Source organism: Amblyraja radiata, chromosome 19, assembly GCF_010909765.2.
Source record: "Amblyraja radiata isolate CabotCenter1 chromosome 19, sAmbRad1.1.pri, whole genome shotgun sequence".
Taxonomy (NCBI): domain Eukaryota; kingdom Metazoa; phylum Chordata; class Chondrichthyes; order Rajiformes; family Rajidae; genus Amblyraja; species Amblyraja radiata.
The window spans coordinates 3,659,889-3,676,457 of record NC_045974.1 but is presented as its reverse complement, the minus strand read 5'-3'; the positions used below and the strand labels follow the sequence as shown (position 1 = coordinate 3,676,457).

General features: G+C 47.7%; 1 protein-coding gene across 1 annotated transcript in view; it reads left to right on the top strand.

Moving 5' to 3' along the window:
• Window positions 1–1,505, top strand: part of itfg2 (integrin alpha FG-GAP repeat containing 2) — a 36,790-nt gene extending 35,285 nt beyond the window's left edge. The window contains exon 12 of the mRNA XM_033037475.1: window positions 1,111–1,505. Coding sequence (XP_032893366.1) covers window positions 1,111–1,208 — 98 coding nt within the window. The 3' untranslated portion in view covers window positions 1,209–1,505. The remainder of the gene's footprint in view (window positions 1–1,110) is intronic.
• The last annotated feature ends 15,064 nt before the right edge of the window (window positions 1,506–16,569 follow it).

Genomic DNA, 16,569 nt, shown 5'->3' with positions numbered 1-16,569 from the left:
AAACTCAGCGGGTGCAGCAGCATCTATGGAGCGAAGGAAATAGGCAATGTTTCGGGCCGAAACCCGGAAGGAAATAGGCAACGTTTTAAGCTTGGCTTTACATTGATGTGTAGGAATGTATACAAAACAGGCAGTATACCGAAGGTAGACAAAAGTGCTGGAGAAACTCAGCGGGTGCAGCAGCATCTATGGAGCGAAGGAAATAGGCAACGTTTCGGGCCGAAACCCTTCTGGGTTTCGGCCTGAAACGTTGCCTATTTCCTTCAGGGATTCGGGCCGAAAAGTTGCCCATTTCCTTCGCTCCATCGATGCTGCTGCACCCGCTGAGTTTCTCCAGCACTTTTGTCTACCTTCGATTTTCCAGCATCTGCAGTTCCTTCTTGAACAGTTTAGGTTATTGTCGTGTGTACCAAGATACAGTGAAAAGCTTGTGTTGTGTGCTAACCAGTCAGCAGAGAGACAATACTCACAATCGATCTAGTTACAGTGTCGTGTGTAAGAAATGGGTGACTCAGGACTTGTGGGTGAACGGGTGATCGATGGTTGGCTTGGGGTTGGACAGGCTAGATGCAGGAAGATTATTCCCGTTGTTGGGGAAGTCCAGAACAAGGGTTCACAGTTTAAGGATAAGGGGGAAGTCTTTTAGGACCGAGATGAGAAGTTTTTGTTTCACACAGAGAGTGGTGAATCTGTGGAATTCTCTGCCACAGAAGGTAGTTGAGGCCACAGTTCATTGGCTATATTTAAGAGGGAGTTAGATGTGGCCCTTGTGGCTAAAGGGATCAGGGGGTGTGGAGAGAAGGCAGGTACAGGATACTGAGTTGGATGATCAGCCATGATCATATTGAATGGCGGTGCAGGCTCGAAGGGCCGAATGGCCTACTCCTGCACCTATTTTCTATGTTTCTATGGACTTGGTGGGCAGAAGGGCCTGTTTTCATGCTGTATTTCTAAAACTAAAATTAAAGTGTGACCAGCAAGTTAAATAAAATCTAGATGTAGCAACTCAATAGACAATAGGTGCAGGAGTAGGCCATTCGTCCCTTCGAGCCAGCACCGCCATTCAATGTGATCATGATTGATCATCCATGTTGTGTCCCTGTTTTACAGACGCGGGTAACGCCAGTGCTGTCCAGGCTGTTCTCCACCAAACCCTCTACTTTCCCGATCAGCTGGAAGACATTGTCTCAGGGAGGATAAACAGCTGAGAGAAACGTGGAGCTGGAACTGTGCAATGAGCCGCAGCTCGTTGAGGGGAATAAAAGGAAACGTAATGATTTTTAACCCTGCTAACCTCACAAACCAACACGGCTGCACGTCACGTCGAGGCATTCTGAGACCGCAAGGTAAACAATTATAAACTTTCCCTGCGAAGAGAAAAAAATGTTTGACTGTTCATCTTGTACAATGCTCCTCATGCACCAATGTAATCAACACAAAGCTAATACAAAGGAATGTTTGAACAAACTGTGGAAAAATAAAATTATATCCAGTGTCCCACGATATTTCCTTCGTTAGACACCTGTATCATTACTTGTGGATAACGACCAAAAAAAAATCATTATTTAGAATCGGAAAAACTGAGGAAAGTTTTGGTGCAATTCACCCAATCTAGAACATTCTGTGCTGTGCATGGAGTATGGCCGAACAAAAATTATATAAATGAATGAGAATTAGAGAAGAAGACAGTTTATCAAGTGTAGATTTGTCAAGTCATTTACATCAAGGTTAGACACAAAGTGCTGGGATAATTCAGCAGGTCAGGCAGCATCTCTGGGGAGAAGGAATAGGTGATGTTTCGGGTTGAGACCCTTCTTCAGACCGAGAGTCGGGGGAGAGGGAGACAAGAGGCATGGAAATGGTACAAAGATCAATGAATGAAAGGTGTGAAAAGAACAAATCAAAGCCAGCCAGATAATCAAGGATGGGTGATGTTTCAGGTCAGGACCATTCTTCAGACTTCCTGTCAGAGGAAGGGTCCCGACCCGAAACGTCACCCATCCATGTTCTCCAGAGATGCTGCCTGACCCGCTGAGTTACTCCAGCACTCTGTGAAACGTCACCTATCCATGTTCTCCACAGATGCTGCCTGACCCACTGAGTTATGGTGCAGCAGCATCTATGGAGCTAAGGAAATAGGCAACGTTTCGGGCCGAAATCCTTCTGGAAATAGGCAACGTTTCGGGCCGAAACCCTTACGGGTTTCAGCCCAAAACGTTGCCTATTTCCTTAGCTCCTCAGATGCTGCCTGACCCGCTGAGTTACTCCAGCACTCTGTGAAACGTCACCTATCCATGTTCTCCACAGATGTTGCCTGACCCGCTGAGTTACTCCAGCACTCTGTGAAACGTCACCTATCCATGTTCTCCACAGATGTTGCCTGACCCGCTGAGTTACTCCAGCACTCTGTGAAACGTCACCTATCCATGTTCTCCACAGATGCTGCCTGACCCGCTGAGTTACTCCAGCACTCTGTGAAACGTCACCTATCCATGTTCTCCACAGATGTTGCCTGACCCGCTGAGTTACTCCAGCACTCTGTGAAACGTCACCTATCCATGTTCTCCACAGATGTTGCCTGACCCGCTGAGTTACTCCAGCACTCTGTGTCTATATTTGGTATAAAACCAGCATCTGTGGTTCTTTGTTCAGGTTGTTTTAACAATGTAATTATGTCGAGATGTGAAGTGCTCAGAGAGCTATACTGACGCATGAACAGAACGAGTTGTCGCTTAAAAGGATCTTGATTGTGATAATGCATTTACTGTGCTATTACCCACTGGACGAGCCACATTCAAAGTGAGCACAATGTTTCATCATATTGTAGATCAAATTATTAAAGAAAGAACTGCAGATGCTGGAAAAATCGAAGGCAGACAAAAATGCTGGAGAAACTCAAAGGGGTGAGGCAGCATCTATGGAGCGAAGGAATAGGTGACGTTTCGGGTCGGAGACTCCTCCGCTCCATAGATGCTGCCTCACCCGCCGAGTTTCTCCAGCATTTTTGTCTGCCATCAAATTATTAAAAATCACTTTAAATGTAGCATCCTCAGATAAAACTTTACATTGAGTACTCAACACAGTCTTGGCCAACAACAGAGAGAATGCTGAGTGAATGGAGCGGCTGGGCTTGTACACTCTGGAGTTTAGAAGGATGAGAGGGCATCTCATTGAAACATATAAGATTGTTAAGGGCTTGGACACGCTAAGAGGCAGGAAACATGTTCCCGATGTTGGGGGAGTCCAGAACCAGGGGCCACAGTTTAAGAATAAGCAGTTTAGAATGGAGACGAGGAAACACTTTTTCTCACAGAGAGTTGTGAGCCTGTGGAATTCTCTGCCTCAGAGGGCGGTGGAGGCAGGTTCTCTGGATGCTTTCAAGAGAGAGCTAGATAGGGCTCTTAAAAATAGCGGGAGTCAGGGGATATGGGGAGAAGGCAGGAACGGGGTACTGATTGGGGATGATCAGCCATGATCACATTGAATGGCGGTGCTGGCTCGAAGAGCCAAATGGCCTCCTCCTGCACCTATTGTCTATTGTCTATTGTTGATAACAGTGCAATGGAAAAATTAATATCATGAAAGTGGTTTACATAAGAGCACAAATACATCTAGTGTGAAAGGATTAAATTATCGTGACAGAATCAATGCCAGTTAGACTCAAAAGAAGGAATCTATAAAAATGCTAACCTGCCCACAGGGGAAATATCACAACATATATTAGGGTAATTTTAACAAAGTTCGTTTGAATGGGTGCAGAAACATATCAGGCAAATTGTAACAATTCGACAAATCAATGTCATTTGGAATGAAAAGGAAGGCATTGAAGAAGATTCATGACCCAAAAAGTCACCCCTGCTTTTTCTCCGGCTATGCAGCGCGGGAACAGGCCCTTCGGCCCACCGAAACCGCGGCAACCAGCACTAACACTATCCTACACACACTAGGGGCAATTTACAATTATACCAAAGCCAATTAACCTACAAACCTGTACGTCTTTGGAGCGTGGGAGGAAACTGGAACATCTGGAGAAAGCCCACGCAGGTCACGAGGAAAACGTGCAAACTCCGTACATACAGCGCCCGTGGTCAGGATTGAACCCTGGTCTCTGGTGCTGTGAGGCAGCAACTCTACCGCTGCGCCACCGTGCCTCATTTCTGAGTTAAACTGCCCGAATGTAGTTTCCCATTGGATTTTGGCCAAGTCTACTGTTTTTGTGGTATTGTCAAACCCAATTTTACATTGGCACTGAATGCAATAACACTTTAGCACACCAAAAATAAACGCAGTTCAACTTCTAGGTTTGTTTGATACTTTATTTCCTTCAACGATAAAACCGAAACACTGAGTAAACTAGCAATCTGTAATTCTGCACAAACACTCTTGGTCAGGCGACGTTTATCAAGATGGCGGCTGAACTAATGTTACAGGTCGATAATCCTCCATCAGAATTGATGATGATGTCACCAGCATTCCATCAGCATTCCGCCAGTTACCGATGGCAATGGGGACAAGGACAAACTCTGTGATCAAAAGCTAAGGTTGATGTGTCTGTATTGCAGACAGATATAAGACATATGTGCCTGTCTCAGCAGTAGCTTAGAACCCAAGGCAATGTTGTGGTAAGCTTAGAGTGTGGCTTTTAGTTTAGTTTCCGTGCCGACCAGCGATCCCCGCACATTAACAATAGACAATAAGTGCAGGAGTAGGCCATTCAGCCCTTCGAGCCAGCACCGATGTATTCAATGTGATCATGGCTGATCATCCCCAATCAGCACCCCGTTCCTGCCTTCTCCCCATATCCCCTGACTCCGCTATTTTTAAGAGCCCTATCTAGCTCCCTCTTGAAAGCAACCAGAGAACCTGCCTCCACTGCCCTCTGAGGCAGAGAATTCCACAGACTCACCATTCTCTGTGAGAAAAAGTGTCTCCTCGTCTCCGTTCTAAATGGCTTACTCCTTATTCTTAAACTGTGGCCCCTGGTTCTGGTCTCCCCCAACATCGGGAACATGTTTCCTGCCTCTAGCGTGTCCAAGCCCTTAACAATCTTATATGTTTCAATGAGATCCCCTCTCATCTTTCTAAACTCCAGAGTGTACAAGCCCAGCTGCTCCATTTTCTCAGCATATGACAGTCCCGCCATCCCGGGAATTAACTTTGTAAACCTACGCTGCACTCCCTCAATAGCAAGAACGTCCTTCCTCAACTTAGGGGACCCAAAACTGCACACAATACTCCAGGTGTGGTCTCACTAGGTGTTTAAGAAGGAACTGCAGATGCTGGAAAATCGAAGGTAGACAAAAGTACTGGAGAAAATCAGCGGGTGCAGCAGCATCTATGGAGCGAAGGAAATAGGCAACGTTTCAGGCCGAAACCCTTTCGGGTTTCGGCCCGAAACCTTGCCTATTTCCTTCAGAGTTTCGGCCTGAAACGTTGCCTATTTCCTTCGCTCCATAGATGCTGCTGCAGCCGCTGAGTTTCTCCAGCACATTTGTCTGTGGTCTCACTAGGGCTTTGAACAACTGTAGAATTACCTCTTTGCTCCTATATTCGATTCCTCTTGTTATAAAGGCACTATCCTACACCCACTAGGGTCCATTTTTACATTTACCAAGTCAATTAACCTACAAACCTGTACGTCTTTGGCATGTGGGAGGAAACCGGGGCACCCGGAGAAAACCCACGCAGGTCACGGGGAGAACGTACAAACTCCGTACAGACAGCACCCGTAGTCAGGATTGATCCCGAGTCTCCGGCGCTGCATTCGTTGTAAGGCAGCAACATACCGGAGGAGGCGCTGTCCTGAACGGCTGCCTGTCCTGCAGCTGTCCGTTTTTTCCCCTTCTTTTTTATTATTTTTAGTACGTTAAATGTACAGTCAGGGGGTCTAAATCTTTTATGTGTGGGGGGTGGTGGGGGGGAAGGGGGAAACTGCTTTTCTAAGTCCCTACCTGGTCGGAGGGGTTGCCTTCCTCCGAGCAGCGTCTTCGACCTGTCCTCGCGGCCTACCAGCGGGTCCTGGAGCGACGTTTCCCTGAGGGGACCTGGCCAGAACATCAGCGTTGGCGGCGGCGCAGAACGTCGGCTTTGGCGGCGCAGAACATCGGCTTTGGCGGCAGTGCAGCGCTGGAGCGCTATTGCGGAGCGGGCGATGCCTTTCCTGGGTCGCCGCGCTGGGACTCCAGTATGCTGGGACCGCCGAGGAAAACATCGTGGAGCCGCCAGCTGCGGAGCGGCCGGCTGCGACGTTTGAACTTTTTTGAACTTACATCTCGCCGAGATCACCAGTGTGCGGAGCTCCGTCTGGCGTGGTCTGTTGGCTTGGAAGCCGCAGGCTCCGGTGGGAAGGCGGCCGTTCCTGGCACCTCAAGCTGCTGGGGGTTCTCCCGACGCCGGCGTACCATCACCCGGCGAGAACATCGGGCGCCATGGCGGCGACTGTGGAGGCCTCAATTGGGCCCGACTTTGGGTGGACAAGGTGGACAAGGGGATGGGGACTGGACTTTGTGCCTTCCCCCACAGTGGGAATCACTGTGGGGGGATGTTTTGGTGTTGAATTCTTTTATGAATACTGTGTTGTATTTTTTATTAGTGTGCTGCATGGACATCAGAATTTCCCCTGAATAAGGGGATTAATAAAGTATTTATCTATCTATCACTACCGCTGCGCCACACGTGCCGCCCCAGAGGACCTGTGTTTTGGATGAAATTATACAACGTGGAGATATAGCATTGAAATTTAATTCCCTGTATTCGGGAAGGCACAGTGTCTCAGAGGTAGAGTTGCTGCCTTACACCACCAGAGTTCCCTTGTTAGAATAAGTAATCCCTTATCATGATTCTGCACACTGTCAATGGCTCGATTGTAAACATGTATTGTCGTTCCGCTGACTGGTTAGGATGCACCAAACCTTTTCACTGTACCTCGGTACACATGACGATAAATTGAAATGAAACTGAAACCCGGGTTCGATCCTGACTCCGCATGCTGTCTGTACGGTAGGCAAAAAATGCTGGAGAAACTCAGCGGGTGAGGCAGCATCTATGGAGCGAAGGAAATAGGCGACGTTTTGGGTCACCACAGTTACATAGGTTGCCGGCAGTCGCCTGAAAAACCGGGAACTGGAACGTCGACTGTCAGAGTGGAACACACACACACGCACGCACACAAGCACACACGCACACACACACACACACACACAGACACACACACACACACACACATCGCTAAGGCTTGGGCCAGGGCACGTGGGGGCCAGGGGACGCGGGGGGAGCGCTGGCTGAAATTCACACGTTGCAAAGCCAAGGTGATACCCGCGATGAACAGGAAGGTTAAGACGGCTAGCACAGTGCACGGTAAGTCCTTTAAAAGAGGGGGGAGGGGGTGGGGAGAGAAGGAGTGGAGCCAGACAACTTTTAATAAGCCAGTGATACACAGCTGTGAAGTTCGGCAGACATTTAACATTACTGGTCATATATCCTTGGTTCTGAAAACTCCTCCTTACATTTTTATTCCACAATGAGCTAATGAAAATGTCCGGTCAGCAAAGGTGATTTACTAAAACTACCTACGACTACCTCAACTACCCATAACTACATGGTGACCTCACTACAACTGCGCCTACCACTACAGGATTATCGATTTTCTCCATGGCGACCAATCTTTTCGTCGCAGAATAATTTTCAACATATTGAAAAATTTGCGGCGACCATACTGAGGCCGCGACTGGTTCCCAGAATGCGGGAACTCCTCGCGACCATGAAGGAGGCTCACCAGATACCACCAGCGAACATGACGCAGAGTCTCCTAAAAAGTCGCCTAAGTGGGACAGGCCCATAAAGCAGACCCATGCCTCACATTGATAAGTTTCCGCAACAAAGAACTGCAGATGATGGTTTATGCAAAAGATGGACACACTCACCCCCCCCCCCCACCCTACAGTAAGTCTGAAGAATGGTCCTATCCCGAAACGTCACCCATCCTTCTTCTCCAGAGATCCTGCCTGACCTGCTGAGTTACTCCAACACCAAGTGTCTATCTTATTTATACATTTCAGTTAGATTCTCCCATGAGTTTGCTTTCCTGCCTTCTTGTGTTGGATCTCATTTCTTGTGATAGTGCATCATAAGTGATCATTGGAGCAGAATTAGGCCATTCGGCCCATCAAGTCTACTCCGCCATTCAATCATGGCAGATCTATCTCTCCTTCCGAACACCATTCTCCTGCCTTCTCCCCATAACCCCTGACACCCGCACTAATCAAGAATCTATCTATCTCTGTCTTAAATATATCCACTGGCTTGGCCTCCACAGCCGTCTGTGGCAAAGAATTCCACAGATTCACCACCCTCTGACTAAAGAAAATCCTCCTCATCTCCTTCCTAAAAGAACGCCGTTCAATTCTGAGGCTATGACGTCTAGTCCTAGACTCTCCCACTAGTGGAAACATCCTCTCCACATCCACTCTATCCAAGCCTTTCACTATTCTGTATGAGGTCTCCCCCTCCCCCCCCCCTCATTCTTCTACACTCCAGCGAGTACAGGCCCAGTGCTGACAAACGCTCATCGTATGTTAACACACTCATTCCTGGGATCATTCTTGTAAAACCTTCTCTGGACCCTCTCCAAAGGCAGTATAATCTAAAATGTCTGCAAAATCTAGTTGGAATTCTCTGCCTCAGAGGGCGGTGGAGGCCGCTTCTCTGGATACTTTCAAGAGAGAGCTAGTTGGGACTCTTAAAGATAGCGGAGTCGGGGGATATGGGGAGAAGGCAGGAACGGGGTACTGATTGGGGATGATCAGCCATGATCACATTGAATGGCGGTGCTGGCTCGAAGGGCCGAATGGCCTACTCCTGCACCTATTGTCTATTGTCTATTGACTGCTTCAATCACCCTATTGCCAGGAATTTAATCAACAGAACCCCCCCCCCCCGACTGGCAATGTTTCTCTACTCTGGGGATGCCACCACTGGCTACAACCCATCTTCACCTCCCCCCTCTCAACCATCCCGACAGGCAATGACTCTTTGCTCTCCCATCCCCAGTCTGTGAATCCGTTTCTCATCATTGCTTTTGATGCAGAATTTCCTTCAATTTCCTGACGCTCAACTCCAATGACATTGTGGATTTACTTCCAAGTGAACAAATGTAGCCCTCCGGACCATTTAATTCCGAAATGATTACTTGAAATCACACGGTTTGGGAGCAGAAACGTGCAGGTTTATTTTAAGATAGAACATCCCAGTGTCCATTAGTGACGAGAAAAAAATCGGCCAGTGACAAATTACACTTGTGCATCCGCACCCAAATGATTTACGAGAAGTACACAGGGGTTGGAGCTGTCAGTCCTGGACTCACAATGTCCAGGGGTGAATGAGATGTGGTTTGTAAAATATCCTATGATTGAGTAAGCAGCTCTCTCCCCAGGGCTCTGCGTGCCTCAATGCTTGCTAACCTGACCATGAGTGAATGTGCACAGTCTAGCGTTGCAATATTTGCCCACTCTGATGTTCCTTAGGAGAACCACAAAAAACACTGTTTAAACTTCGTTGAAATCTCCCACAAATTACAAATCCTTCAGACCACATTTTCCCAAGAGAGATTCAAGTGCTTGTTTTAGTTTAGTTTAGAGATACAGCGCGGAAACAGGCCCTTCTGCTCACCGAGTCCGCGCCGACCAGCGATCCCCGCACATTGACACTTGACACGGTTTAGTTTATTGTCAGGGGTTACGGGGAGAAGGCAGGAGAATGGGGGTTAGGAGGGAGAGATAGATCAGCCATGATTGAATGGCGGAGTAGACTTGATGGGCTGAATGGCCTAATTCTGCTCCTATGAATTTATGAATGGGTGTGGAAAGGGGAGGTCCCAGAGATGCCAGGCGGCACCTCTGGGATCTCCCCTTTCCATACCCATTCATAAATTCATAACTTATAGGAGCAGAATTAGGCAGCCAGGCTGAATGCCAGAGGAGACTTGATGGGCCGAATGTCCTAATTCTGCTCCTATCTCTTATGATCTTATGAACATGGACAGGGTGGGAGATTGCAACCTTCACGTGGTCCACCATGTTTTCGACGAATGCAATCAACCCGGCGTGCACAATCAAGTAAGATCAAATAGAACAAGTTGTCCTACAACTTTAGGCTGTGCACGCCATAATAATAATAATAATGGATGGGATTTATATAGCGCCTTTCTAGAATACTCAAGGCGCCTTACATCGCATTATTCATACACTCCTCAGTCACACTCGGTGGTGGTAAGCTACTTCTGTAGCCACAGCTGCCCTGGGGCAGACTGACGGAAGCGTGGCTGCTAATCTGCGCCTACGGCCTCTCCGACCACCACCAATCACTCACACACATTCACACACAGGCAAAGGTGGGTGAAGTGTCTTGCCCAAGGACACAACGACAGTATGCACTCCAAGCGGGATTCGAACCGGCTACCTTCCGGTCGCCAGCCGAACACTATTTACAATGATACCGATCCAATCGCAAAGTAGAATCACAAAGTTGTCAGTTTACAAACCAGCAGTATGAATATTGATTTCTCTTTAAGTAACCTTGCCTTTCCCTCTCTCTCCATCCATCCCCACCATAATTCTCCAACTAGTTTCACTGTCCGCCTGATCAATTTTACTGATTGTATCCCCCTCAGCCAACACAATTAACAATTCTACATCTCCTTGACCATCATCTGCTTTAATCTGTTGTTTTCACACCTTGACCTTCCATATCTCTACACTCCCTCTCCCCTGACTCTCAGTCTGAAGAAGGGTCTCAACCCAAAACGTCACCCATTCCTTCTCTCCAGAGATGCTGCCCTTCCCACTGAGTTACATCACGCCGAGACAAGGAACTGCAGATGCTGGTTTACAAAAAAAAGTACCAGACTCACTCAGGCATCGCTGGAGAACATGGATGGGTAAAAAAAAAGAGTCTTTCCTAGAATGGAAAGTGTCATCTTGGGAGCAGAGGCAACGTTTTGGGTCGAGTCCTTTCTTCGGACTCATGCTGGACTTTATATACGACTCTAGCCAGTAATTTTCCCTGCTATTTCTTCAATATTATTTTACTTTCAAGTATGTAAAATTCAAAATTCCTTTTGAAAGTCAAAAGTTGCCCTAGAATTCACCTTCTTTTCAGATGATGCACAACATAACTTAACCACTTGCAATGTAAAGGATTTTTTTCCACACATCACCTGATCTTTCACCCATTCATTGCAAAGCTGTTCTTTGATCCTTCGTGTTCAAGAAGGAACTGCAGATGCTGCAAAATCGAAGGCAGACAAAAATGCTGGAGAAACTCAGCGGGTGCAGCAGCATCCATGGAGCGAAGGAAATAGGCAACGTTTCGGCCCGAAACGTTGCCTATTTCCTTCAGGATTTCGGGCCTTAAACATTGCCTATTTCCTTCAGGGTTTCAGCCCGAAACGTTGCCTATTCCTTCGCTCCATAGATGCTGCTGCACCCGCTGAGTTTCTCCAGCATTTTTGTCCACCTCTGATCCTTCATCTCTTGTTAATGGAAACTGTTTAATGTAAAGGACCCCTCAGTCTGAAGAAGGGTCTCGACCCAAAACGTCACCCATTCCTTCTCTCCTGAGATGCCGCCTGTCCCGCTGAGTGACACCAGCATTTTGTGTCTACTGTTTAATAAATCCGTCAAACTAGTGTCTCAGCCACTATTCCTTTGGGAAAAGAACTCTAGATACTCAATTCCACCCACATATTGTAAATCCTACACGTCCAAGACATCTTTCTAATCACCATCTTTAAGAAGGGACTGCAGATGCTGGTAAAATCAAAGGTCGATAAATATGCTGGAGAAACTCAGCGGGTGAGGCAGCATCTATGGAGTGAAGGAATAGGTGACGTTTCGGGTCGAGACCCTTCTTCAGACTGATGGGGGGGGGGGGGGGAGAAGAAAGGAAGAGGCGGAGAGTGGGCTGTGGGAGAGCTGGGAAGGGGAGGGGAAGGAGGGAGAAAGCAAGGACTACCTGAAATTGGAGAAGTCAACGTTCATACCGCTGGGGTATAAACTACCCAAACTACCTAAACGTCATAATCGGCGGCAGTCTTTCGAAACAAGTATGACTGTCCTCTCCTCCTCTCCATAGGGATCGTCCACTTGTGGGTCTGCAGATGTCTGTAGAGGCTGATCTGCGATCCACACACACCTTGGTGCAAGGTGGGCAGTGGAGACTGGTGGTGGTTGGTAGTCCTCGAGCCCCCTTCCCTCTCTCCTACAACAGCACCAAACGTGGTGAATAAAGGTGAGGCATCAGGCCGGTACAAAGAGTCGTTTATTCAGTGGTGACACGTTGGGTTGATGCGCTAACTATATTACGTTGTTGCTGTAGCTGAGCGAGGTTGTTCTCGAGGGCTCAGCTACCTGTCGACTCCTCAAGGTCTCGAGGTGAGAGGCCTTAAGTACCAGGACACTCCCTCTAGCCCATGACGTCACGTGCCCGCCCTCGTATCTCCTGACGAGGGTTCGAGCATGAGTGGCCCGTGTTTAGGCTGACGCCACAGGAACCCCCCCCCAGAACCGGAGGAAGGAATAGCCACACTGTCAACGCGACACCTTTCCAGTACATCCTCCAGGGCTTTCATGTTTGCTAAAGTGTAATGATCCACACTAGACAGGATGCAGAGATACATAGACAATAGATGCAGGAGTAGGCCATTCGGCCCTTCGAGCCTGCACCGCCATTCAATATGATCATGGCTGATCATCCAACTCAGTATCCTGTACCTGCCTTCTCTCCATACCCCCTGATCCCTTTAGCCACAAGGGCCACATCTAACTCCCTCTTAAATATAGCCAATGAACTGGCCTCAACTACCCTCTGTGGCAGAGAGTTCCAGTGATTCACCACTCTCTGCGTGAAAAATGTTTTTCTCATCTCGGTCTGAAAGGATTTCCCCCTTATCCTTAAACTGTGACCCCTTGTCCTGGACTTCCCCAACATCGGGAACATCAGGATGCAGTATACGTAGCCAGATGTGCAGTTATGGACATTTTACTGGCCACGTCATCCCATTGTGGGGCGGAACAGTGGCCCAGGTGGTGGAGGCCCGGGTTCGATCCCGACCTCGGGTGCTGCCTGTGTGGAGTCCGCACCTTCTCCCTGGGACCGCGCGTGTGTTGATTCAATAAACAGAAGCTCAGTTACGCCCTGCACCTTAACAGCATTGTTTTATTGTGAACAGTAAGTACAGGCACACCAGAATATCAATGAAACATGCAGTACCGTGAGGACAGTGCTCATGGAACATATAACGAGCAGACGTGTGCATGGTGCAGCATTGTTTGCCCTGCGATAAGACAATGTGTATGGGGGCAATTGTCCAGGAGCTAGCTACAATGGGCCTGGGTCATAACACACAATAAAACACAGCAAATACATGCTACCTAGCAACGCCTTCATAGTAAACCCATTGACACAAGGAACTGCAGTTGCTGGAATCTTGCGTAGAGCCCAGAGTAACTCAGCGGGTCAGGCAGCATCTGTGGAGAACATGGATAGGTGACGTTTCACAGAGTGCTGGAGTAACTCAGCGGGTCAGGCAGCATCTGTGGAGAACATGGATAGGTGACGTTTCACAGAGTGCTGGAGTAACTCAGCGGGTCAGGCAGCATCTATGGAGCTAAGGAAATAGGCAACGTTTTGGGCTGAAACCCGTAAGGGTTTCGGCCCGAAACGTTGCCTATTTCCAGAAGGATTTCGGCCCGAAACGTTGCCTATTTCCTTAGCTCCATAGATGCTGCTGCACCATAACTCAGCGGGTCAGGCAGCATCTGTGGAGAACATGGATAGGTGACGTTTCACAGAGTGCTGGAGTAACTCAGCGGGTCAGGCAGCATCTCTGGAGGACACGGATAGGTGGGGACCCTTCTTCAGGTTGGGACCCCTCTTCCGACTGATTATAGTCAATAGACAATAGGTGCAGGAGTAGGCCATTTGACCCTTCGAGCCAGCACCGCCATTCAATGTGATCATGGCTGATCAACCCCAATCAGTACCCCCCGTTCCTGCCTTCTCCCCATATCCCCTGACTATGCTATTTTTAAGAGCCCTATCTAGCTCTCTCTTGAAAGCATCCAGAGAACCGGCCTCCACCGCCCTCTGAGGCAGAGAATTCCACAGACTCACCACTCTCTGTGAGAAAAAGTGTTTCCTCGTCTCCGTTCTAAATGGCTTTCTCCTTATTCTTAAACTGTGTGTGGCCCCTGGTCCTGGACTCCCCCCAACATCGGGAACAGATTGGGCTCGGATCTGAAGCATCGCCTGTCTGTCTGTTCCCTCCGCAGATGCTGCCTGACCTGCCAAGTCACTCCAGCGCTTTGTGTTCTTCGTGGGATGTGTGTGTTTTCAAGTCATTTTGATGTTTTTATTCTATCTCAACACTTACTAACCGCGGAATAAATGAGCTGAGAGGTAAAGGAAATCTGGCATTTAATTTTCCTTCCCCAAGGTCAAAGCCAACAATGACGTCTTTTCATTCTGGTCTTTTCCCCACTTTTCTTTCCAATGTTTATGATATATAAAAATCAAAGACAACACAAGAGGGAATTGCATTGTTTATATAAGATAGAACTTTGCACAAACACTTGGTTATTTAAATTTCAAACAAGTATAGGTTTGTTATGGCTGGGCTTTGATAAGTACAACAGCAGTCCCTTATTCAGAATGGCGGTGGAGTTGCTGCCTCGGAGCGCCAGAGATCCGGGTTCGATCCTGACTTCGCATGCTGTCTGCGTGGAGTTTGCACGTTCTCCCTGTGACCACCTGGGTCTCCTCCGGGTGCTCCGTTTCCCTCCCACATCCCAAAGACGGGCGGGGTTTGTAGTTTAGAATCGCTAGAATTTAGAAGATTGAGGGGGGGATCTTAGAGAAACTTACAAAATTCTTAAAGGGTTGGGCAGGCTAGATGCAGGAAGATTGTTCCGGATGTTGGGGAAGTCCAGAACAAGGGGTCACAGTTTAAGGATGAGGGGGAAATCTTTTAGGACTGAGATGAGAAAAACATTCTTTACACAGAGAGTGGTGAATCTGTGGAATTCTCTGCCACAGAATGTAGTTGAGGCCAGTTCATTGGATATATTTAAGAGGGAGTTAGATGTGGCCCTTGTGGCTAAAGGGATCAGGGGGTATGGAGAGAAGGCAGGTACAGGATACTGAGTTGGATGATCAGCCATGATCATATTGGATAGCAGTGCAGGCTCAAAGGGCCGAATGGCCTACTCCTGCACCTATTTTCTATGTTTCTATGTTTCTATGTTAATTGGGCCTAGTTGCAGGTTCATATTGAAAGGCTCAGGATGGAACCCGGATCTCTACCGCTGCACCACCATTCTTAATGGAAAGTGGATCATAGAGCAGGAAAAGATGTGGTACTAAGGTTCAATATCTCAGCCACAGTAAAGCATGATTTTATCGTTAGCCCAAACACTAATGCCAACCCTGAATTTTTAATTCTTAAGGGCCTGTCCCACTTTCACGACCTAATTCACGACCTCTGCCGAGTTTCCCCTTGACTCATACTCACAGCATGGTCGTCACGAGGTCGTAGGAGGTCGTAGGCCTGAAAGAGGGCCTGAAAAACATCGGACTGGCAGCGGAGGCCACAAGAACTGTTCCAGAGCCGCTGTCTGAAAAAAGCTCTGAGAATAGCTAAGGACAAACTGCACCCCCTCCACACACACACCTGGATCTCCTGCCATCAGGCAAGAGATACCGTAGCATCAAAGCCCGGACTACCAGGCTGCTAAACAGCTTCCTGCCACAGGCTGTGAGGCTGCTAAACAGTCCCTCTGTACTCACAGTCACCTGATTCTGCGGCTTTGCACTGACATTTTAATAACTCTGGCACTGGCCACTCAAATCAGCTGCCCTGGACATTTGAATGACTGATTTTACTGTATTTTAAGTTGCGGTTTTACCTGCTTTTAACTATTTATACTGTTTCATCAGGGACTGGATTGTTTTTACTGTTATTATGTGTGAAATGTTTTAAGTTTCATGTGCGATGCTCCGGTATTTCCCTGGGAAACGTCTTCTCATTTTGCACTGTACAACTGTTGCTTTGCAAGATGACAATAAAGGTTGATTTGATTTGATTTGATTTGAATAGGCCCAATTATGGGTGAACAGGGGATGGGACTGGACTGGACTGGACTAGACACAGTGGGAACCATTGTGGGGGGATGTTTTTATGTTTACTGTTAAATTCTTTAATGTTGTGTATTATCTTTATTCGTGTGATGCATTGGCAAGTCAAATTTCACTACACCATTCGGTGTATGTGATAATAAATGTCCTTTGTAGCAGGCCGTGATGCTAGTCGTAGGTAGGCGGTGTTTTTCTAGCCCGATGAAAAATGCCCACGAGTAAAAAAAAGGTCTTGAATTAGGTTGTGGAAGTGGGACAGGCCCTTAAGTGTCTCACTCAGAAAATATTATCCTGCAGTTTTAAGCTTGGCTTTACATTGACGTGTAGGAATGTATACAAAACAGGCAGTATACCGAAGGTAGACAAAAGTGCTGGAGAAAC